The sequence below is a fragment of the Cheilinus undulatus genome, linkage group 14 (genome assembly GCF_018320785.1).
Source record: "Cheilinus undulatus linkage group 14, ASM1832078v1, whole genome shotgun sequence".
Taxonomy (NCBI): domain Eukaryota; kingdom Metazoa; phylum Chordata; class Actinopteri; order Labriformes; family Labridae; genus Cheilinus; species Cheilinus undulatus.
This window is the reverse complement of record NC_054878.1, coordinates 3064149-3089200: the sequence shown is the minus strand read 5'-3', so window position 1 is coordinate 3089200 and position 25052 is coordinate 3064149. Positions and strand designations below refer to the sequence as shown.

At 40.2% G+C, this 25052-nt stretch overlaps 1 protein-coding gene across 1 annotated transcript; it reads right to left on the bottom strand.

Moving 5' to 3' along the window:
• Positions 1-6270: 6270 nt before the first annotated feature.
• On the bottom strand, positions 6271-24541 carry gja1b (gap junction protein alpha 1b). The gene is made up of 2 exons (XM_041805412.1): positions 24417-24541; positions 6271-12210 (listed from the first exon to the last, which is right to left on the bottom strand). Exon 2 carries the CDS (start codon positions 12191-12193, stop codon positions 11030-11032), a length of 1164 nt encoding a protein of 387 aa, XP_041661346.1. The 5' UTR covers positions 12194-12210; positions 24417-24541; the 3' UTR covers positions 6271-11029.
• Positions 24542-25052: the final 511 nt, after the last annotated feature.

The following is a 25052-nucleotide window of genomic DNA, read 5'->3' as shown; positions in this document are numbered from 1 at the left end:
TCCCACTGAAGGTTTAAATCTCACTGAAGATGAACCACCAAGATGATGGACTCATGTGGGCTTAGTGAGAGCCTGAATCTTCCTCTTCAGACTCCCAGATCTGGGTGTTATTATGCAATAGAAGAGTCACCCTCCTCCAGGCAGAATCACGGCTGAGCATCCCGAACTTCACCACAACACTAGGAACAGTGAGGATAACCATGTGGATTATGGTCTTGGTGATTCAGAAGACACTGAAGGTGACCAAAGCACAGCCTCAGGAGAGGGTCATATCTCCAGTTGATATTCCTCCAGAGCAAAACATAAAAAGAAAAGGAGAACATATGAAGAGGAAGAGGAGGAAGGACTCCTTTAAAAAGTTCAGACCATCAGACCCCACGAACCACCTCCTCCCTCTCCCTCCACTCTTCTAGTGAACTGGGTTTAAAGCCCAGCAGGCGTGAACAAAGAGGGAATCACTGAGGTGACTATAAAAATCTCCCCACCAGCCAAACTAACCCCCCTGATTGCTACTGAGGCTTACCTTCAAAATAAAATATGTGACTGTGCATGTTAAACCTCATTTCAGGATAAAGAAACAAAAATGAGATACTGAACCGATTTATGCCATTTTAGAAATGACGAATTATACAGCACTCTTAAAGAAGAGTTATCTGTCACTCTGGGGAGGCGCCGCTAAGCCACACCCACCAGCAAAATCTATATCAATGATCTTTACTTGCCAGATACATTTTTTTCTGCCAGGTTTCATAGCTGTATAACTATTTTTACTCCCTGAAAAAAACTACTTCTTGTTTCATGGCAAACAAAAAATTGCCCTGGCATTAGACATAAATCCATGGCATTCATAGAGATACATGGAGAAGGTCTCTGGATTTCCTTCAGCACATCTGAGAGGGATTCTAACAACCAAAAGAACTAGGAACAATGATGGCTGAGTCATAAAGTTTTGATGCTGAACGGCAACTAAACATGTCAAAATAAAAAATGCCCGAACATGAAAACTCGCAGACATCTGTACACATCAAGACCGATGTGTTTCGGGTTTCTCACAGCAGATTTGATGTGGAAATGCTCCACTGACTAGCAGAGAGACCTCAAGTAGTAACTACATGAGGTGGTGGTGACATATTTTCTGTCACCACTAGGGGGCACAATAATTTGTACAATTATTTCCATATGACAGTGTTGACTCCTGAACCCTCAGTATACATGGCAAATCTGACTTAGACTGGTCAGCTGATCATCATGGACACCTGAGTTATAAACAACTTCCTGCTTCCAAAAAAATATGCAAATTTGAGAGCTCCGAGGAGGATCTCAGTTACAAGGTTTTCTTAAATAGCGGACTTCCTGTTGGGATATCACCATGATGACCAGACTTTTTTGTGCTCCTTGGTGTGCTGCATTTGTGTAAATGGGCTGGTCTTTAAGCGTATTTAGGGGACTCTATTGAGCCATTTCCATGTCTAAGAATGAATAATATTTTTTCATTAGACCAGGGGTCTTGTAGGCAAAAGTTTGCACACACAAAACAGGGCCTGGAGTTGGCATACGCCACTTCCCACTTAAAGTCTGTGACCTATACAAAAAGACCTGACCTGTAACTCTGACCCAGGCGTACCAACTTTTAGGAGGCAGAGGGAAACTGGCAATGACACAAACAAAGAGCAAATACTCCTGTGGATGAAAAGAAGTTGTTCATGCAGCATGGATTTCCTTCCTAACAGAGGAGCTTTATCTGGCATCTACTTCAGTGATGGAGACGTCATGAGTGAGAGTTTGACGTTCTCTCTGACTCTGAGCCACATGTTCTCCATGAGCCGAAGCCCTGCACACATGTGGTTTGATTTAAAGCTGTGGAAAGATTCAAACGGCGGGCTGGAGGAGAAAAAGAGCCGTGTCCTTTCATATCCTGAAGTGTTTCACGTCTTCAGGAAGCATTTCTTACAGCCGTGTTAACATGAAACACTAAATGTGTCCTGATGCCCATCGCCCTGTTTACTAGCTCCATGTGAGGTTCAGCACGCCGGCCCTGCTCTCCACTGTTTTCTGTTCATGATGCAATCCTCAAACCATGTCAGCACGAGGTCAGACAATAACACGCTAACTTTACAGACTGGTATGAATATCTGCACAGGTACAGCTCTGAAGGAGCTCAACAAGATCCAAACATTCAAGCTAAAGTCTGGGTTTATACACTTAGAGGAAAATCATTGCAAACCAATGAACCACCCCAAACTGGACTAAACCTTAAACCAGTGTCCCTTTCCAAACTGGACTACTTCTAAAACATCTGGACCACCCCTAACCGGACAACTTCTAAAACCAGTGTCCCTTCCCAAACTGGACTACTAAAACCAATGAACCACCCCAAACTGGACTAAACCTTAAACCAATGGAAACCCTAAATTGGACCAAACCTAAAACCAATGGACCACCCCCAAACTGGACTAAACCTTAAACCAATGGACCATCCCAAACTGGAATATATCTAAAATCAATGGACCATCCCAAACTGGACTACTTCTAAAACCAGTGTCCCTTCCCAAACTGGACTACTTCTAAAACATCTGAACCACCCCAAGCTGGACCACTTCTAAAACCAGTGTCCCTTCCCAAACTGGACTACTTCTAAAACATCTGGACCACCCCAAATATGGACTACTTCTATAACCAGTGGACCAACCAAACTGGACTAAATCTAACACCAATAAACCACCCCAAACTGGACCACTTCTACAATCAATGGACCACCCCAAATTGGACTAAACCTAAAACCAATGGACCACCCCAAACTGGACTAAACCTTAAACCAATTGACCAGCCGAACTGGACTAAATCTAACACCAATGAACCACCACAAACTAGACTAAACCTTAAACCAATGGACCCCCCCCCCCCAAACTGGACTACTTCTTAAACTAATGGACCACACCAAACTACACTACTTCTAAAACCAGTGTCCCTTCCCAAACTGGACTATATGTAAAACCAGTGGACCACCCCAAACTGGACTATATCTTAAACCAGTGTCCCTTCCCAAACTGGACTACTTCTAAAACCAGTGTCCCTTCCCAAACTGGTCTTCTTCTAAAACATCTGGACCACCCCAAATATGGACTACACCTTAAACCAATTGACCAACTGAACTGGACCAAATCTAACACCAATGAACCACCACAAACTGGACCACTTCTACAATCAATGGACCACCCCAAACTGGACGAAACCTAAAATCAATGGACCACCCCAAACTGGACAAAACCTAAAATCAATGGACCACCCCAAACTGGACTAAACCTTAAACCAACTGACCAACTGAACTGGACCAAATCTAACACAAATGAACCACCACAAACTAGACTATATCTAAAATCAATGGACCACCCCAAACTTGACTAAATGTAAAACCAATTGACCCCCCCCCCACCCAAACTGGACAACTTCTAAAACGAATGGACCACACTCAACTACACTACTTCTAAAACCAGTGTCCCTTCCCAAACTGGACTATATGTAAAACCAGTGGACCACCCCAAACTGGACTATATCTTAAACCAGTGTCCCTTCCCAAACTGGACTACTTCTAAAACATCTGGACCCCCAAATATGGACAACTTCTATAAACAATGGACCAACCGAACTGGACTAAATCTAACACCAGTGAACCACCACAAACTGGACCACTTCTACAATCAATGGACCACCCCAAATTGGACGAAACCTAAAACCTATGGACCATCCCAAACTGGACTACACCTTAAACCAATTGACCAACTGAACTGGACCAAATCTAACACAAATGAACCACCACAAACTAGACTATATCTAAAATCAATGGACCACCCCAAACTGGACTAAATGTAAAACCAATGAACCACCCCAAACTGGACTACTTTAAAACCAGTGGACCACCCCAAACTGAAAATTACAAACTTCCCAATCAGGGGTCAAGAAGAAGGGCCAGGGTGAATTTGGCGTTTGTTCTATGGCTCCCTAAAGCCAGGAATACACTGTACCATTTCAAGCCAACTCTATAACAGTCGTGGCAGAATGTCTACTCATACTGCATGACTATTGTGCATGTCTTATGTGCTCACACTAAACGGTCCGATTGTCACGTCCTGCCTGATTGCTCACACTGTAAGAGTGAAGTTGGGATGGACTGTGACCGAAATCTGTGGAGTTTCCTTTTTAAAAAAGTCTCACACTGAAGGTGAGGTGTGTCCAGGCATATTCTCTCTCTCTCTCTCTCTCCTGCTGTTTCTCTCTATCCCACACACACAAACAGCATCTTCTCCATGTCAGCTGCAGGTAGGAATTTTTCGTACCGCCGTCGTACCCCCCAGTACACAGCACGACGAACGATGCCAGTCTGAACGTCGGCCTGACTCAAAGTGAGTCGTGCAACTCAAAATTCATGGCTGAATCAGACGGAAGTAGCACGGTTTAAACCCGGCATAAATCTGAGCTGTCTGTCCCTCATTGGACATTTATGCGTAACTCAACACAGCCCATTGACCCTGACTTGGCCAAGTCCTAGCCAATGAGAGCGAGAAACCCAGGAAGCATGACCAAACAGATAACATAAAACTGTCCTTTATTTACAATTAAAATGAGCAAACTATGGTTTTCATCAACAAATATTTTTGGCTCGGTTTGGACCCAAAAAAGGATTAAACATCCCCCAGTTTTCAAAATCTACTTTTGGGTGGATTGGAATTAAAAAGATGGCTTAACAGCCTATTTCTACACAACTTTTTAGTTTCAGCTGGTCCCAAAATACTAAAAAGCATAAATTAACATTTTGACAATGATTTTTGGACACATATGGACCCAAATAAGATGACAGAACAGCCAAATCTTCGACCAATATTTTTGGTTAAACTGGATGAAAAAAACTAAGCCCTATTTTAAACAACTGTTTCTGGGCTAACTTTAGGCCTAAAGACAACTTACTATTGATGCTCTGTCCCACAACATTCAATTATGGGAGAGAGCATCAATATGATACTGAAGTACAGATGACTTTAACCCATCTATACTCCAGTATCATATTGATGCTCTCTCCCATAATAGACAGTTTTCCTCTTGTACTGACTGCATACAGCACTTTAGAGCTGAGTGTCTTTGGGCACTACCTCCCATTCCCTTTTATTTATTTCTTGCTATTTGCACATGTTTTTACAGAGCCCCAGATGTGACATGGTCAAAAAAAGTTCAATTGTGGCCACAATATAGCTATAAATTGCACATAAAATACTAATTAACAGCCACAAAATACTAATTTGTGGCCACGAAACAAATATAATGTGTACACAAAATACTAATTAATAATATTAATATCATTCCTGGACAGCTGGGTAAGCAAATCGAGTGCACCTTCTCTTAGGTCTAAGGTAGAGGCTGTAGAGGTGCTAAACTACATGATGGACAGGGATAGTATGATTGAATTTTATTTTAGGCTGGGAATGAGCTACAAAGACATTCTGAAAAGCCTGGCATTGCAAGGAACCATTATTACCGAGAGGCATTTAACCAGAATATAGAGAGCCAGGTTGCTTTGCTGGCGAGGTACGACTTGGACAACGGGGTAGGACGGTGCACTTGATTTGCTTACCCAGCTGTCCAGGAATGATATTAATATTATTAATCAGTATTTCATGTACGCGTTATACTTATTTTATGGCCACAAATTGGTATTTTGTGGCCACGAATTTCTATTTTGTGCGCACGTTATAGCTATATTGTGGCCACATTTTTTTTTTTTTTTTTTTTTTTTTTAATATGTCATGTCTGGGGCTCCATATGTTTTTTTTAAATGTTGAGTGTCTGTCCATGCTGCTGCTCTCTGTGCCTTTAATTGCCCTTCAGGGATAAATAAAGTGTTGTGAATTGAATTAAATAACAGCCCTATTATTAGCTATATTTTCTTAGACTATTTTTGGGCTTAATTTGGACCCAAAAGAAGACCTCACAGCCCAAATTTACAAATATTTTTGGGCCAAATTCTAACCTTCAAAAGACATCTAAGGTAACTTATCATCAACTACTGTTTCAAGTTCTGCTTTTGGCTTAAATGGGACGTAAATGACTACTAAACAAAATCAGGTTTTAAACATCTGTTTTTAGCCTACCCTGAAGACTAAACATAGCACAGTTTTCATGATTTATTTTTGGGCTTAAAGAAAGTCTAGAAATGGCTGAGTTCTGGGCTACCTCTGGTGTTTGCTGGGGACCAGAAATAAAAAACAAAGGAGTCTCTGATTAGGACAGGAAATATTTATTGGTTAAAATATCTTTTCACAGATACAAAGAATGAGTTGCTGATTGCTGTTCATGCACTGTACAACAGTGGATCCTGCTGGGTGACATGGTCTGTTCTGAACCAGTTGTGTGATGTCCGATAGTCTGCACTGTAGTGATTCTGTGTTATCAAATAAATTAGTAACATCATATTACATCTCTATCACCGAGATCTCAGTGCAAACGCCGTCGTAGCTGAAAGATCCGTCTAAGTACCGACAAGGTGATGCACAGTTTTAAAAAAATACAGAACAATAAAAAGAAAAAAAAGCCCAGATTGAGATTTATCCTAAAGTTTGGTATTTGTGGAGCTACAGTGGCATTAATATAACCGACTAAATATTAGTCCAGATCTCTACGCAGTCTTCTAAAAACTCACATTTTCATCGTGACACAGTTAGCTTGATTTACAGTACTAAATATCTATTTCTCAAGCAGCAACGGTTACATCGAGTCCGAGAAACATCCTACAAAAATCATTCACTCAAATATGAAAAAAAAATCATTCTGCTGCTTCTTTTCGACAAGTTTCGGAGCTCACACTTGTCCGATCAATGACAGTAATAAAGCCTTTCTCTACAGACATCCCTCCCCTCCAAATAAAAAAAAAAACACAAGAAATGAAACATTACAGCACATAAATTCAAAGTTTACCAGGAAACAACAGTCCTCACTGCCTTCAGAAAAACTGATAATAAATATACAGTTGGTGGGGCGTTTGTGATGGTTTTACTGGACAGTAGTCTCATCTTTCTATTAGTGGTACTTCTCCACGAAGGCCAAGCTATAAATATTCAACTGTTACAGCCAATAACCATCCAGCGTTACGTCAGCCCGTCTCTGCTGGGACCAAGAAAAAACAGAGAGCTGGGAGCTACGGTGGCCCTAAAGGTCAGTGGCAAAAACATTTCACTAGCTGCAAAAAAAAAATATTATATAAAAATATATGTATGAAAGTGATTAAACAGCAGTATTAACAAAAGAGGGTTAAGGACACTGGATTTTTTATTTTTTTATTTTATTTTTTTTCTATTCTAGGAAAAGTCAGAATTCTGTTTTTTTGTTTTAGGGTTCAGACTTTGTTCTATGATTCCTGACTTTGTTTTTATGAATTCTGACTTTGATCTTAGAATAATGAAATTCTGATTTTTATGTCACTGTTCTCAGAACTCTGACTTTAGTCTCATAATTCTGACTTTGATCTAATAATTCTGACTTTGATCTTAGAATTTTGACATTGATATCATATTTCTGAAGTTGATCTCTGAATTCTGACTTTGATCTGAGAATTCTGACTTTGATCTGAGAATTCTGACTTTGATCTTAGAATCCTGATTTTGATCTTAGAATTCTGACTTTGATCTTAGAACTGACTTTGATCTTAGAATTCTGACTTTGATCTGGTAATTCTGACTTTTATCTTAGAACTCTGATGTTGATCTTAGATCTGACTTTAATCTCAGAATTCTGACTTTGATATTTAGAATCCTGACTTTGATCTTAGAATTCTTACTTTGATCTCAGAATTCTCACTTTGATCTTATAATTCTGACCTTGATCTCAGATTGCTGGCTTTTATTTTGGCTTTCTTCACAGGATGTGAAAAAGAGTTTTTTAGAGTTTCATTTTTTGTTGTAGTTGGTGTTACAAAACATTTTTGCATGTAGTGAAATGTTTTTTGTTTTTCATGAAGTGTTGACCCGTAGTGTCACTGTAGTATTAGTTTACAGAGATGTGAAAATTTAAAGGAATGTACAAACTACATGTTAGGCCTGACTCTATCCAGACAGCACAGGTTAATTTGACTTTTAAGATGTTTTTTTTACCAGTTCAATCCATGAGATGAATGCTATTTTAAAATTCAGCTCTTATACGTTTCATCCTGGGTCCTATTCATTCCTCATTTGTGATCTAGATGACTCAAAGGTGCATGAAGTTCCTGAACGCCCCCCGTAGCATCGTACTACAGTTCAACAGGCCGTGATGTCTGCATCATAATCTTCATGGATCAATGCTGGCCTGATGAAAGTTGATGTTTTCTATCCGACAGGCTCACGCTGGTACTGATATAAAAACAGAAGTCCCTATCCTAACTGATTTCCTGTTTAAAAAATATTTTTTTATTGGACAGAACCGCTGAGGAGAGATGGGGAGTATGGGGAGAGAGAGCAGGGGGGGACATGCTCCAGGATCAAGATTCAAACCTGTGATTTTACATGGAGGTCCGCTCTGCCAACAGAGCTAAAATGATGCAATCATTTAATTTTTCACTTATGAAAAATTACTGGCAAACTTCTGCATGCTGTCGGTAATGTTTGGGTCCAAACAAAAACATACTTCATGACTTAGAGCAACAGAAAAAAGTTTAAGCACTATAATGTCAAATAAACATGAAGAAATGGAATTCTAAAGCCAGGACTGCATAAACTCCTTACTGACTGCTGCTGGTGTTAAAGGCAGCAACGTTTCTGCCTTTTCAGTAGAAACTGTGACAGCCTGTCAGTGGAAAAAGCTCTCCTCAGAGAGCACACTTTGATCCAGATCATACTCCCACAGGGATTAGTCAGCAGCCATCACATCCGGTCTCTGCTGTAGCTTTTTTAACACGTTGGTCTGCTGTAACGGCAGAGGAGCGTATCCCATCAGGCACTGGGCTAGAAGGCACGTTGGATCTGCTCAGGCTGGCTACACACAAGACTCAAATCTGTTTAAAAACATAGGAGACTATTTTCAGATGATTTTTGAGATTATAATCCTTTGAATGTATACACTGGATAATTCAGCCAACTGTGAGACCACACAGTAACTGTGCTTATTCCACAGAGGAGATTCCAAAGACGAGATCTCACAGACATTCACAGAAGTACAAGACATTGGTTGGAGACCTCTGATTTTTCTAATTGTCATTTTCAAGGTCAAGAATCTGAGATTAAAGTCAGAAAGCTGAAAAAAGGTCTGAAAACTGAGATTCAACTCAGAAATCTGAGATCAAATAAAAAAATTAGAGATTAAAGTCAGAAATCTGAGATCCAAAGGTTCAAAACCTGAGAACAAGGTCCAAAATCTGAGATTAAAGTCAGAAATCTGAGATCAAGGTACAAAATCTGAGATTAAAGTCAGAAATCTGAGATCCAAAGGTTCAAAACCTGAGAACAAGGTCCAAAATCTGAGATTAAAGTCAGAAATCTGAGATGAAGGTACAAAATCTGAGATTAAAGTCAGAAATCTGAGATCCAAAGGTCCAACATCTGAGAACAAGGTCCAGAATCTGAGATTAAAGTCAGAAATCTGAGATCCAAAGGTCCAACATCTGAGAACAAGGTCCAGAATCTGAGATTAAAGTCAAAAATCTGAGATCAAAGCCAGTAATCTGAGATTAAAGTCAGAAATCTGAAATCAAGGTCCAAAATCTGAGAGTAAAGTCCAAAATCTAAGATCAAAGTCAGAAATCTGAGATCAAAGTCCCAAATATGAGATTAAAGGCAAAATCTGATATCAAGATCCAAAATCTGAGATTAAAGTCAGAAATCTGAAAAAAAAAAAAACAAAACCAAAAAAAAAAGGTCTGAAAACTGAGATTCAAGTCAAAAATCTAAGATCAAAGCCAGGAATCCGAACTTAAAGTCAGAAATCTTAGATCCAAAGGTCCAAAATCTGGGATTAAAATCAGATATCTGAGATCAAAGTTAGAAATCTGAGATCAAAGCCAGAAATCAGAGATTAAAGTCAGAAATCTGAGATCAAAGTCAGAAATCTGAGATCAAACCCAGAAATCTGAGATTAAAGTCAGAAATCTGAGATCAAAGTCAGAAATCTGAGATTAAAGTCAGAAATCTTAGATCAAGGTCAAAATCTTAGATTTAAGTCAGAAATCTGAGATCAAACCCAGAAATCTGAGATCAAACCCAGAAATCTGAGATCAAAGTCAGAAATCTGAGATTAAAGTCAGAAATCTTAGATCAAGGTCAAAATCTTAGATTTAAGTCAGAAATCTGAGATCAAACTCAGAATTCATCCTTTTTACTCTGTATTAGCAAAAAAAAGTTGATTTTCAAAATGTATGTTTTTCAGTGTCTCTTATTCTCCTCCAGGGGTTCCACCTTCATCAGTGGAAGTACAATAGTCAAATTGACACTTGACAGCCATGGATCAGGCCTTGAAGGGATATTTTGGGGGCAAATCAGAACTTGAGTTGACTGTTGGGGGTAAATCAGCCCTCGAACTGACTGTTCGGGGTAAATCAGGGCTCGGGTTTTTGTCAGGTCTAGGGTGTAGCCAGCTGTGGGTTTAGGAGTAGACTCAGGTAAGAAGGCCCTGTTGGACTGCCACAGCTCCAGATGGAAGCAATGACAGTCAGATGTTTCCCAGAGGTGCAGGCATAAAAACTAAGAGAACAGGAGGAGGAGAGACTTTTTCTCTGATCAAACCTTTCCTAAATGATTCTAAAGCAGACAGTCGTGTTGTTGAGTTGTCTGCTGGGTATAATAGCTCCTCCCTCCGTATCTGTGAGTTCTCTTAAAGCTGTTAGCTCCACTAAACGTTACACTGAAAGTCATGGAACAAATATCTGCAGCTTGTACCTTTGACAGTGTTACATACAAGTTTTAATGTCTCTCTGATCGACTAAGAGTCTCTACGCTGACGACAGTGATCGAGGTTAGCCTCGCCCATTCAACAACTGTTTGATTCTCCGGGCGAAGACGAAGAAGCCTCGAGGGGCTCACACGTCTAGGTCGTCCGGTCGAGCCCGGCTGCTCATGCGACTGCTGGCCCGGCTGCAGGGGCGAGCGTCCATCAGCGCCAGCGGTTGCAGCTCGTGTCCTGCCGACGACAGTTTCTTGTGCTCGACCGTGTCGTCGGGGAAGTCGAAGGCCTGTGCGTGGGAGTTTGAAATGGTGCTTCCGCCACCGTTCTGGCCCAGACGGTTCTGCTCCGTGGAGTAGTTGGCCCAGTTCTGCTCGTTGGCCTGCTTGTTGTAGTTACGACATGAGCCGGTTCCCCGCTCCCCCGTCGCTAGCTTGTAGCCTGGGGGTGACATGGGTGAGAGCGGGGCAGTAGGGGAGGAGCAGCCATTGTAGTAGGCGTACTTGGCAGCAGACAGATCTTTAGGGGTGGCATTTAACGTGCCTCCTCCGGGGTAAAGTGTGGGCTGCTGTTTGCCCTTGACACGGTCCTTGATCCTCTTGAAGAAGACGTAGAAGAGCTCGATGACATTGAGCAGCAGAGACACCAGAGACACCACCAGCATGAAGATGATGAAGACTGTCTTCTCAGTGGGCCGAGACAGGAAACAGTCCACTCTATGGGGACACGGCGCCCGCTCGCATGTGTAAACAGCAGACAAGCTGAAGCCGTACATGTACCACTGAATGACCAGGAAGCCCACCTCGAAGATGGACTTGAAGAAGATGCTGACAATGTACGTTCTCAGCAGAGCACCCTTCATCTTCACTTTACCATGCTCCTCAATGCCGTACTTTAACTTTTTCATCTCCAGCTTCTTCAACGGGATCTCCACATCGCCGCCGTCATTCTGAACGGCTTTGAGCTCCTCCTCCTTCCTATTGAACTTCTGCTCCTTCCTGTTCAGGTAGAAGACGTGAGCAAGGTAGAGCAGCGTGGGCGTAGACACAAAGATGATCTGCAGCACCCAGAAGCGGACATGAGAGATGGGGAAGGATTTGTCGTAGCAGACGTTCTCACAACCGGGTTGCTGCGTGTTACATTTGAAGGCAGACTGCTCGTCTCCCCAAGCTGACTCCACTGCTGTGCCCAGGACCAGGATCCTGAAGATGAAGAGCACTGACAACCACACCTTTCCTCCCGCCGTGGAGTACGCCTGGACTTTGTCCAACAGACGACCCAGAGCACTCCAGTCTCCCATGTTCACGGAGCGTTACCCTGTGTAGGAGGAGGCAGATTTTAGGTGGGCATGGTGGGCAAACAAAACATTTCAAAGGATAAACACATACTGTATATACAAAGACTGGATTAAGGCCACTAAAAACTGTTTTTGAATTCCAACTTCTTGTATCCAATTCTTAGAAGAAAAAAAAAACACAGAATTCTGAAAATTACAGTCAGAATTCTAAGATAAAAATTCTGACTTTGATCCTGAAATTCTGACTTGATGGTAGAATTCTGACTTTGATCCTACAATTCTGACTTTGATTTCAGAAGTTTGACTTTGATCTCAAAGTTCTGATGTTGATGTTAGACTCCTGACTTTGACTGTAGAATTTTGACTTTGATCTCGGAAGTCTGACTTTGATGGCAGAATTCTGACTTTGATCCTACAATTCTGACTTTGATCTCAGATGTTTGGCTTTGATCTCGAAATTCTGACTTTGATGGTAGAATTCTGACTTTGATCTCAGATGTCTGACTTTAAACTCAGATGTCTGACGTTGATGTTAGAATTCTTACTTTGATGGTAGAATTCTTACTTTGATGCTGGAATTCTGACTTTGATGTTAGCCTCCTGACTTTGATGTTAGATTTCTGACTTTGATGTTAGAATTCTGACTTTGATGGTAGAATTCTGAATTTGATCTCAGATGTCTGACTTAGATCTCAGAATTCTGACTTTGATCCTACAATTCTGAGTTTGACCTCAGCATTCTGACTTTGATGTTAGACTTCTGACTTTGATGGCAGAACATCTGACTTTAATCTCAGAATTCTGACTTTGATCCTACAATTCTGACTTTGACCTCAGCATTCTGACTTTGATGTTAGACTTCTGACTTTGATGGCAGAATTCTGACTTTGATCCTACAATTCTGTCTTTGATGGCAGAATTCTGACTTTGATCTCAGAATTCTGATTTTGATCCTGCAATCATGACTTTGATGGTAGAATTCTGGCCTTGATTTTCAGAACCCTGCCTTTTATTGTCATAATTCTGATTCTTCAGACTTCTTAAGATCAAAGTCAGAATTTCAATATTAAAGTCACAGTTCTGAAATTCATTTTTGAATTTGCAAATAAACAAAAAAAATACCTTTTTTTCAGTGGCCCTAAACCTCCTTCGTACATGTATAACACATAAATTATGAAGTTTAACATGAAGATTTACTTGTTGAGGATGGATTATGCTCCTCTGCATTCCTGTCCTCTGTGATTAAACATTACCGTTATTAAAGGAGACAACAGTATTCCTTTCATGACGTAAAACACGACTTAATCCAATTAGAGAGAACAGAAACACATTTCTGTCCGTTTATGAAACACTTCAGATCCAGGCCAGCGTGGCACTCATTAAGAAAATCTGCAACCAAATTTTAGTTTTCATTCGGAGTGAAATGTCAGTCTTTCACACAGGATCAAAGACGAAGCCATCCAAAGAGAAATACACAGATATGTCCTGTTGTTTTACTGACTGGGTTATTCATGAGGGATTTTAAATTCAGTCTTTCTGTGTCATCGTATACTAAAGGTAACCTTATGAAAATAATGAATGATTGAAGACAGTACTAACAGTGTCAATACCAGTCAAGGACATATTTAGCTAAAAATGATGGTAAGAAAAACACAAAAAACATGTTGATCCAGACATGTTATGACTCCCGAGGTTCTTTAAACCCTCTCTACCCTCTTTAATGACCAGAGTTTAAGTGTTTTAATCTGAAACTCAGAGCCTACATTTCTGTTTTTGCTAATAAGGTGTCTCTGAAAGCTGCTCATGCCTCAAACCTGCAGAGAATAAAGGTCAGAAAACATTTGTAAGTAATTCTGCAGCCCCGGTGTTTTCACCTCATTTAACACAGCGTGAAAGGGTAACAGAAAGGGTAATCCTAACCCAGTGGTTCCCACATGGTGTGCCTGGAGGCCAGTTGAGGTGTGCAGTGGGAATTCTACAACTAGATGTTACTGCTACAATGACACAACACCACAGGTATTGTAACACGTGTTCAAGAGGCAGTTCTAAATAGATATGAACATGGCATGACCTGAGATTCTGGTGTGATCTTAGGCAGGCTTTGAGCAAAAAAAAAAAAAAAAAAAAAGAAAAACATGACCCTAACCCTAACCCTACCAAACAGTGTGAAAGACGGAGAACTGAGCATTTATCTGCAGACTAACAAACCTTTTACACGTCAGCGTCTCTGCTTAAGATCAGTTAAAAGCATTGGTTCTCAACTAGTGGGTCTGGACCAAAAAGTGGGTCACTTAGCTGTCTCAAGTCAGTCAGGAATGTGTGCCTTAAAAAATGGGGCCAAAAAGGCAACAAAGTATGGAAGCCCAAAAGAGACATATGCCAGTTCTTCATTTTCCACATAGTTTTCCAGTGGAATGTTACAGAGGCTTTGATGGCATCATCTTTAAAGGCAAAGGATGGAGTGTTTTATACATTTTGATAAGATCGTCTACATAGGCAGAGGATGGAATGTTTTATAAACTTTGATGGCATCATCTTTAAAGGCGAAATATAAAATGTTTTGTAAATTTTGATAACATCAATTTTCATGCAGAGGATGGAATGTTTTATACATTTTGATTACATCATCTTCATAGGCAGAGAGTGGAATGTTTTTATAAATTTTAATGACACCAATTTTCAAGGCAGAGGATGGAATGTTTTATAAATTTTGATGACATCATCTTTACAGGCAGAGAGTGGCATGTTTTAATGAATTCTAATGACATCAATTTTTAAGACAGAGGATGGAATGTTTTTATAAATTTTAATGACCTCAATTTTCAAGGCAGAGGATGGAATGTTTTATAAATTTTGATGACATTATATATTTTGAAGACATCATCCTCAAAGGCAGAGAAAGGAATGTTTTTAAATTTTTATGACAAAATTTCTAAAGGCAGAGGATTAAGTGTTTTATAAACTTTGACAATATCATCTTTAAATGCAGAGGATGGAATGTTTTTATAAACTTTTATGACATCTTCATAGGCAGAGAATGGAATGTTTTGACACATTTTCGTGGAATGTTTTATAAATTTTGATGACATCATCTTTACAGGCAGAGAGTGGCATGTTTTTATGAATTCTAATGACATCAATTTTTAAGACAGAGGATGGAATGTTTTTATAAATTTTAATGACCTCAATTTTCAAGGCAGAGGATGGAATGTTTTATAAATTTTGATGACATTATATATTTTGAAGACATCATCCTCAAAGGCAGAGAAAGGAATGTTTTTAAATTTTTATGACAAAATTTCTAAAGGCAGAGGATTAAGTGTTTTATAAACTTTGACAATATCATCTTTAAATGCAGAGGATGGAATGTTTTTATAAACTTTTATGACATCTTCATAGGCAGAGAATGGAATGTTTTGACACATTTTCATGACATCATCTTCATAGGCAGAGGATGGAATGTTTTATACATTTTGATGATATTATCTTTAAATGCAGATGATAGAATGTTTTTATTAATTTTGATGACATTATCTTCATAGGCAGAGGATGGAATGTTTTGATACATTTTGATGACATCATCTTTAAAGGAAGAGGATGGAATGTTTTATAAACTTTGATGACATCATCTTTAAAAGCAGAGAATGGAATGTTTATATACATTTTAATGACATCATCTATATAGGCAGAGGATGGAATAATTATATACATTTTGATGACATCATCATTAACAACACAGGATGACATTTTTTGTAAATTTAGATGACATTAAGGCTAAGAAGATTAAGGCTAAGAAGAACATTAAGATGACTTTAAGGCAAAGAATGCAATGTTTTGATAAATTTGGATGACATCATCATTAAAGGCAGAGGATGAAATGTTTTGGAAATTTAGATGACATCATCCTTTAAGGTAGAGGATGGAATTTTTTTTATAAATTTTGATGACATCATCTTCATTGGGAGAGGATGAAATGTTTAAAATTTGATGACATCATTCTGTAAGGACAATGGATGGAATGTTGGTGAAGCTGGGGATGTAGGGGGCTTTACCCTCCATTGCCACACAGTTGACCATGGTTGACCACTTTGGGAAAGAAGGGTGGGACTGGCAAGGAGCGAGAGTTTCAAAGATCCTCATCCAGGAAGGAGTTTAACAAAGGGGCGTTGCCAGTGACCTAAAATGCTGTTTGGGTGTGGAAAGAAAGACGTCAGACCAGAGCATATTAACCATAGGTGTGAAATGTCCCAGGATTCATCAACACCTTCATGAAACACACATCAGTCATACGACAGGATTCAGTGACAGTCTCTACATCGCCACACCAACTCTTCTTACTCTGAACCACCATCTCTCTCTGACCTGTAATAAATCTGCTGGAAATATGGAGATTTGTCTTATGGATTCATTATTGTAGGAATAATCAAGATTGTTTAATATTAGTGTCTGATTTTTCTCTCTCCATTCAAACCTGCCTTTCTGCTCTCAAATGCCTCCATGTGCTAAGATTTCCTCTGTTTGTGCTCTAAATGTCTCTGTGGAGTACAAAATAGCCAAAAGGAAACAGATAAAGGATGGACCAGCCAATAGGAAACAGGTAAGGGTTGGACCAGCCAATAAGAAACAGGTAGAGGATGGACCAGCCAATAGGAAACAGGTAAAGGATGGACCAGCCAATAGAAAACAGGTGGAGGATGGACCAGCCAATAGGAAACAGGTAGAGGATGGACCAGCCAATAGAAAACAGGTGGAGGATAGACCAGCCAATAGCAAACAGGTAGAGGATGGACTGACCAATAGGAAACAGGTGGAGGATGGACCAGCCAATAGGAAACAGGTGGAGGATGGACCAGCCAATAGGAAACAGGTGGAGGATGGACCAGCCAATAGCAAACAGGTAGAGGATGGACCGACCAATAGGAAACAGGTGGAGGATGGACCAGCCAATAGAAAACAGGTGGAGGATGGACCAGCCAATAGAAAACAGGTGGAGGATGGACCAGCCAATAGCAAACAGGTAGAGGATGGACCGACCAATAGGAAACAGGTGGAGGATGGACCAGCCAATAGGAAACAGGTGGAGGATGGAGGACACACAAAAAGTGGAGGACACACAAAAAGTGTGTGAAAAGTGTCTACTTTTTAAAGCCTGTTGGGACATGATGCAGAGTTTTAGGGCTTGGAAAAGGGTAACCTAAGAACAAGGAGGCAGTTCAGAGCACTCAGGCAGGTTTGAATGGAAAGTCTGAAGACAAGCCTAAGACTACTAGATCATGATGAATGCTCAAATGTGCTCATCAGTTTTGTAATAAAAATGACTCCATAGTCTCCACCCCAAGGCTGAAGTTTTCAGGAGTTACCTCAGGACTGAACTAACGAGGAGGGTTAAGGAGAGGAAGATCCCAGCTGAGAGGATTCTGCCAAAGATCCTCGCTGTGCTCTGCTTGGTGTTTGTGTGGGAGCGACAGGAAGCAGCACGTCTTTCCTGCAGAGCATTTCCTCTGCACACAGACAATCAGCTGAGTTCCTGTGCTTCCCTCGGACTCTGACACGTCACGCTTAGGGGACATGTTCACAGTCAGGACCCCTTTGATTAAACCTGACTCCTGCTGTTGATGCCGTTTGGATCCGTAAGCTTAAATCATCAGAAATAAAAGACTGGTCTGAATGAAAACAACAGCTTCAGACCTTTCACAAAATAATTCATTTTAGTCTCACATTCATCCATCTTAGAACATTTGTCAATAAAGTTTGAATGAATCTAAATACTGTGTAAAAGCAGCTGATACTGCAGCAGACCAAGCTGCAGGCGGTTTTTAAAATCCAGCTTTAACAACCCCAAAACAGGAAATTGACTGAATAATCTTCTACGGCAGCCATGAGGGGACATGCTACATCCGTACATCTTTATGCCTCTGTGCCTGCGATAGCTAGGGTCAGAGGAATGGGGTTTCGTCTGTCTTTGCCGTTGTTGTGAACACGTCTCGGGAATTCTTTAAGGTTCCGACTACACGGATATCAGCATCAGTAGATACCAGCTGCTTCATCACTTCAACCAGTCAGCCCCCAAACACCATTCAGTCTACGCTGAGGATGTTTGGTCTGCAGATGCATCACTACTAGACCTGCAAAAAAGCCCCCTGGACCCACACCAACATCCCAACAGGAAGTCCATCATCGTACTTTCAAAATAAGGCCTATTATGGTGCTTTAACCTCTTTTAACTTCTGGATAGATCATTCTGTGTTCTTCAGAATTTTCAGCCAAGACAACAGAACCACACTAAGCACACCTTCTTGCAAAGATCTCACAGCACCCCCTACCGGCAACAGGAAGTGACACAAATGGGCCATTTGTTTATTCCTGATTGATGAACTGATTTTGAAAGAAAGACCTCAATGGCATTCAAAACCAAGGTTATCCACAGACTTTTAAGAACAAGGGCAGGTCTGTACCGTCATCTCTGATGTGGCCCATCGCCAGCATCTACATACCACGGTTCTTGTCCTAGTGAGATCTAGCAGTGATATTAACAGACTGGTATAAGAGGATATCTGGGGAAAACTGTTAATTTATTAAAAATGCAGAATCAGGCTTTTGGAATAAGTTTGATTCTGCCTTGGTTTAAGGTGGATGAAGAGAGTGGAATTAAAGATGGTAGAACTCCGCCTTGATCTGCAGAAAAAAACCTAAAGATCGGTTCGACATCATGAACATATGCCAGTTTTTTCCAGGCAGACCTCCATAAATCCTTTTTGTGTCCTGACCCACCAGTTGAGAACCACAGCCATCCATCACACCTAAGAACCCAACCTGTCTCATCTTTACAGGATAACCAGATCAACAAAACGTGACGTTGTCACTGATCATGAGGTGCACTACAACTGAGGAATAAACTCCATATAGGTAGTTTCCACCAAGCGATCTGGCTTAGTTTGGTGCGGAGCTGCACGCATTTTTTGCATTTCCATTGAGCAAAAGTTGGAAAGGGTCCTAAAAAACCGACCCGTACCATCCCACTTTTCGGCATCCTTCCATAGGGGCACCAATCTTACCTATCCGTACCAAAAAGGTGGAGCTACAAACACAACAATGGGGGTTGTACTGACGTCACATCAGCGCGCAACACAGCTGCTCAGCTGCATGGCACCGGCCTGCAAAACACGGGAAAACGGGAAAAAAACGGACTAATATCTGCTAAAATTGGGGATATTTGGACTTAACAGAGATCAAACCTAGTCTGTGGATATTGGTATCTGGCCACAAATCAAGTTTTCTCATGTTTATCAATCAAACCCGACCACCTGATGGAAACACAGCCATAGAGAACTGCAATACGCAAACCATGGCGACTGTAGGCATGTCAGTTTTTGAAAAGAAAACCACTCACTGCTGTTCTTTGTTCTTCTTTTAACGAAGAAATGTCGTCAAGTTCTGATAAAACTGACGCTTTAGCAGCATCCACACTAAGCTCTTCCGCCATAATTGCACTGGCCTCTTGTCCCTGCTTGCTTACTTCATGACTCTGCTGTGCCAGAAAGCACTGCCCCTCAACACTGATAGATTCTGTCACTTTCTAACCGCGCCCAAACTGTTCAGATGGGAGCTTTGCAAGATGAATTTGCCAGTGAGAAACAAGGAAACGGTGTAGCCATCTTCTTTCCAGGGTTACATACCCCTGCACTGTGTACAAAAATCCTGACATTTGCATCCCTAGTGTCCATGTTGGACCCTTCCTCCTGCATTTATAAAAGTGCATGACGGTATGATAATTGTATGGCCTGATATATGAAGTGAGCCGTTTTTGACCAAAGAGACACAATAGTCGGGGTTTTTCCACATTCTGTTTTACACAGGTGTAAAAATTAAAGGGATGCATGAAGGTTAGGTTGGCATTTAAAGGGTTAAATTCCAAAATATTAATCAATATTTGATAATTATAAATAGGTCTGATTCTGATTTTAAAATAAATACAGAAGAAGTTGGATCAAATGTTATTTTTTATCATGTATGTATGGTGGCCATTTCTGGTCCTGAACAGCATGAGTGTAACAATTGAAATGTAAAAATTATTACACATAAGACCAAAGCTGTTGCTCATTATTAACATATTCTAGGCTGTGATAATCCTCTTCAATAAAATGCATTAAGTTCAAAAACATTTTATGTTTGTGTTTTTACGTTACAGCAGAGGGAAACGGTTCGTTTAGGTTAAAGCTGGAGCTCTACGCCGTGATAGGATGGTCCGGGACATGGAGAGGTCCTGCAGCCATTATAGAACCATGGTATATATTCAGTCTTACACTGAAGCATGCACACATTACCTTCCCAACAGAACATTTGTGGTGTTTTAGTGAGGAATGAACAGTCGTACCCGTAACAGCGTGGCCCTTAAATCAACCTCAAGCATCAGTATCAGCTAAAATGAGTTTGCAGATCTCTGATATTCTGTCATCAACACTGAAGAGGAGCAGCTCCGAGGAGGAGCGCTCTGTGGCGGAGCAGAGAGAGAACGGGAATATTTAACATTGCCTGAGGCCTCAGGATGGAGTCACTGTAGGCATTGAGTCAAACAGGGGATCTAAAATGTCTGAGAAGGGACAAAAGTGGCTCACATAGCATCAAAACAGATTCTGATTATCCACTGAAGGCTCTTTACAGGACCCCTGTCCCTTACATCAAGGTCCAAGCCCGTCTAAACGCCCCCAAATGTCTTCATATCAGTGTAATGATAGATCCTTATGTGCTGTTGATGAAGCTGGGGATGTTGGGACCCGGGACCCCCCCCGTTCGAATAGTTGGCACTCAACATAAAGGAGGGATAGTAGGTGCATCTGTATTCTCGCAGTGCGACTCGTCTGCTTCGGTTTGAGGGACTCTAGTTCTGCTTAATCCGGGCTCTTTGAGTCCTGATGCTCTTCTAAGAGCTGACTGTGGAGGATCTAGATCTACCATCTGGGTTTGTCCTGCAGTCCTCTGACTCTTATTGGTCTCTGGGGCCTTAACATGACTTAACCTGGCCCTGGTCTTCATCATGTAAGGTTGTGTTAACTCTCTCTGTTTTAATATTAGCCACACTCAAGCTGCTAAGCACAAAAAATGCCCTTTTCATACAGTATCTATAAAAAATCTTATGCATTATTTTATTCTACTGTTATTGAGATAATTTTTTCAACAATAATTGACCTCATAAGTGATATCAAATATTTATAAATTTTAAGATTTTAACTCTTTGAATGCCAGTTTTTGTCATGATGACAACGTGTTTTTACATTTAAAAAATGAAAAAATAAAATTTAATATACTACATGCAAAGTATTTTTTGTGTAGAACTGTTGCAGTCTGGGATATATGGCAATGACTACCAGAAACATTAATTTTTTTGCTTTTTTATTTTATTTATTTTTATGTTTTTGCATGTTTTTTCCCTCAATAATTGCCAAATATGGTCAAGATGATGCCATCTGGTGGAGAGTAGAAAAATGATTAATTCCTAGGCAAAAGCCCAAACTGACACCCAGATATGATAAAAGGCATGTATGATGCTTTCATGGAGGTGAGACCATAAATGTCAGTCTGAATGGAGCATTTTTGGCTCTGAACAGCTCCAGTGTAACTCTGGCTTGTAAACTGTGTATTTTAGACTGACTGGAGGAGCTGAGCTGAAATGAGATGTGATGCGTTCCTATTATGTCTACATCTTTAGGGCCTCTACAGCACGAGGCCCAGAGCAGTGGTCCCACCTTCGCCTCTGCCCGCCACTTTCTACATGACTGCGTTCATCTGCTGAAAATGACCGAGACGGAGAGGAACAATGGAGGCCCAAACAATGGCTCCCTGCAGACAGTCCCAAGACAAGAGGGATTTTAACCCTCCTGTTGTCATCGGGCCCAGAATGGCCCACCCTAATGCAAACGTTCTTCATTATTCAGTCAAGCATCTATGATCTACTTCTAGTCTTATGCTTTTTTTTCCTAATAAGAGAGCCATGCTTTTTATTCCTAATAAGAGTGAGAGCTATGATTTTTACTCCTAATAAGAGTGAGAGCCATGGATTTTATTCTTAATACGTGTGACAGCCATGATTTTTACTCCTAATAAGAGTGAGAGCCATGCTTTTTATTCCTAATAAGAGTGAGAGCCATGCTTTTTATTCCTAATAAGAGTGAGAGCCATGCTTTTTATTCCTAATAAGAGTGAGAGCCATGCTTTTTATTCCTAATAAGAGTGAGAGCCATGCTTTTTATTCCTAATAAGAGTGAGAGCTATGAATTTTATTCCTAATAAGAGTGAGAGCCATGCTTTTTATTCCTAATAAGAGTGAGAGCCATGCTTTTTATTCCTAATAAGAGTGAGAGCCATGGATTTTATTCCTAATAAGAGTGAGAGCCATGAATTTTATTCCTAATAAGAGTGAGAGCCATGCTTTTTATTCCTAATAAGAGTGAGAGCCATGGATTTTATTCCTAATAAGAGTGAGAGCCATGAATTTTATTCCTAATAAGAGTGAGAGCCATGCTTTTTATTCCTAATAAGAGTGAGAGCCATGCTTTTCATTCCTAATAAGAGTGAGAGCCATGAATTTTATTCCTAATAAGAGTGAGAGCCATGATTTTTACTCCTAATAAGAGTGAGAGCCATGCTTTTTATTCCTAATAAGAGTGAGAGCCATGAATTTTATTCCTAATAAGAGTGAGAGCCATGCTTTTTATTCCTAATAAGAGTGAGAGCCATGGATTTTATTCCTAATAAGAGTGAGAGCCATGCTTTTTATTCCTAATAAGAGTGAGAGCCATGCTTTTTATTCCTTATAAGAGTGAGAGCCATGCTTTTTATTTCTAATAAGAGTGAGAGCCATGCTTTTTATTTCTAATAAGAGTGAGAGCCATGCTTTTTATTCCTAATAAGAGTGAGAGCCATGAATTTTATTCCTAATAAGAGTGAGAGCCATGCTTTTTATTCCTAATGAGAGTGAGAGCCATGCTTTTTATTCCTAATAAGAGTGAGAGCCATGGTTTTTATTCCTAAAACGAGTGACAGCCATGATTTTTATTCCTAGTAAGAGTTAAATCCATGGGTTTTATTCCTAATAAAAGTGAGAGCCAGGGTTTTTATTCGTAATATGAGTGACAACCATGATTTTTCTTCCCTAATAAGTCTGAGAGCCATGGGTTTTATTCCTAATCTGAGTGACGGCCATGATTTTTATTCCTAATAAGAGTGAGAGCCATGCTTTTTATTCCCAATAAGAGTGGGAGTCATGATTTTTATTCCCAATAAGAGTGAGAACCATGCTTTTTATTCCCAATAAGAGTGGGAGTCATGATTTTTATTCCTAATAAAAGTGAGAGCCAGGGTTTTTATTCCTAATACGAGTGAGAGCCATGGATTTTATTTTCAATCAAAGTGACAGCCATGGGTTTAATTCCCAATAAGAGTGAGGGCCATGGCTTTTTTATTCCTAATAAGAGTGAGAGCCATGATTTTTATTCCTAATAAGAGTGAGAGCCATGCTTTTTATTCCTAATAAGAGTGAGAGCCATGGTTTTTAGTAAAAAAATAAATAAATAAATCAACAACATCACTTTTTTCTAAAGTTGTACATTTCTGACGCTTTTTCAGGTGTTGTAGGGAAATTAAAAAAGGCATGTTTAAATAAAGGTTTTATTTTAACATATATTGATAATAATTCTAATTTAGTATTCTATTTTAGTAGAAAACGAGTGGGATCCACAGATTTGAACTAACTTCAGATTAATTAGCAGTTGTTTCTGTAGAATCAGGGTTTCAGATTCTAATGATCTGTTTTTTATAAAGGTCATTTTGACCCTTATGAAGAACGACGTTAGGACTAGTCAAGGTTTAAAAGCGTTTTAAGGAAGAAAATTCAGATTTACAAGTTGAATAAAACCACTGAGGGTCCCGACAGCCGCTCCAAGAGGCCAGAGGGAACGAGAACAGAGGCAACAGGTCTTAAAGGTCGTTTAAAAGCATCAGCTGAAGAGTAAAACACTCATTTACTCCATGTTTTCTCTGGTTTTCTCCCTCCAGCTCTCCTGATTTCTCTCCGTGGAGTTCACAGGATCAGAAAACTTTCTAGACTCATGGTCAAACTTTGCGCGCAGCTCGGAGCGCACGGAGCTCTCCGGTGTCTCCCGGAGCTCTGAGCGCGGAGAAAAAGTTTCTGTGAGGAGTTTCAAAACAGCAGAAAAGAAGTTTGGCTCACCTGGAAAGTTTGGGAGAAGAAGAAGAAGGAGAAGGAGAGGGTCCACAGTCTCTGGGTACAAACTCTCTCCTTCAGTCCGTCTGTCTGCGCTGTCTCAGTTCAAATCCAAAGTTCGGGACCAGGAGGGAAACTAACGGGGCTCTTCATGTCAAAGCTCCTTATAAGCGTCCCGTCATAGGAGCGAGTCACGTGACCTCGACGTCAGCATCGACCTGGAGAAGTTGACTTGACTTTTTCTGTTCTTTTTAAACTTTTAAAAAACTTTTCAGAAGTCCAGAGTGGGACGTTAGAACTTTTAAGAACTCTGAGGAAGAGTTCAAAGGTTCACGTGTTAACCTCTATGTTAGGGGAGACTGGGGTCGGCTGTAACGGCCGTTTTCTTCTGGGGTCAAAAGAAAAGCTGGGCAGGAAAGTACGGAGGCCCATTAATGCCAGTTAAAAAACAATCAAACAAAAAAAAAAGATATAAAATGAAATCTAAAAACTAAACATGAATAGTATTTGTTAAATACTCATGACCTTCATGTAGAATTAAAAATAATTCAAAAATAATTTTACAGCATAATTTTTTAGGGAACTAAGTCAAAGTTTCACATCAGTGTTTGTTCTTGTGTTGAAAGGAAGGTTTATATATAT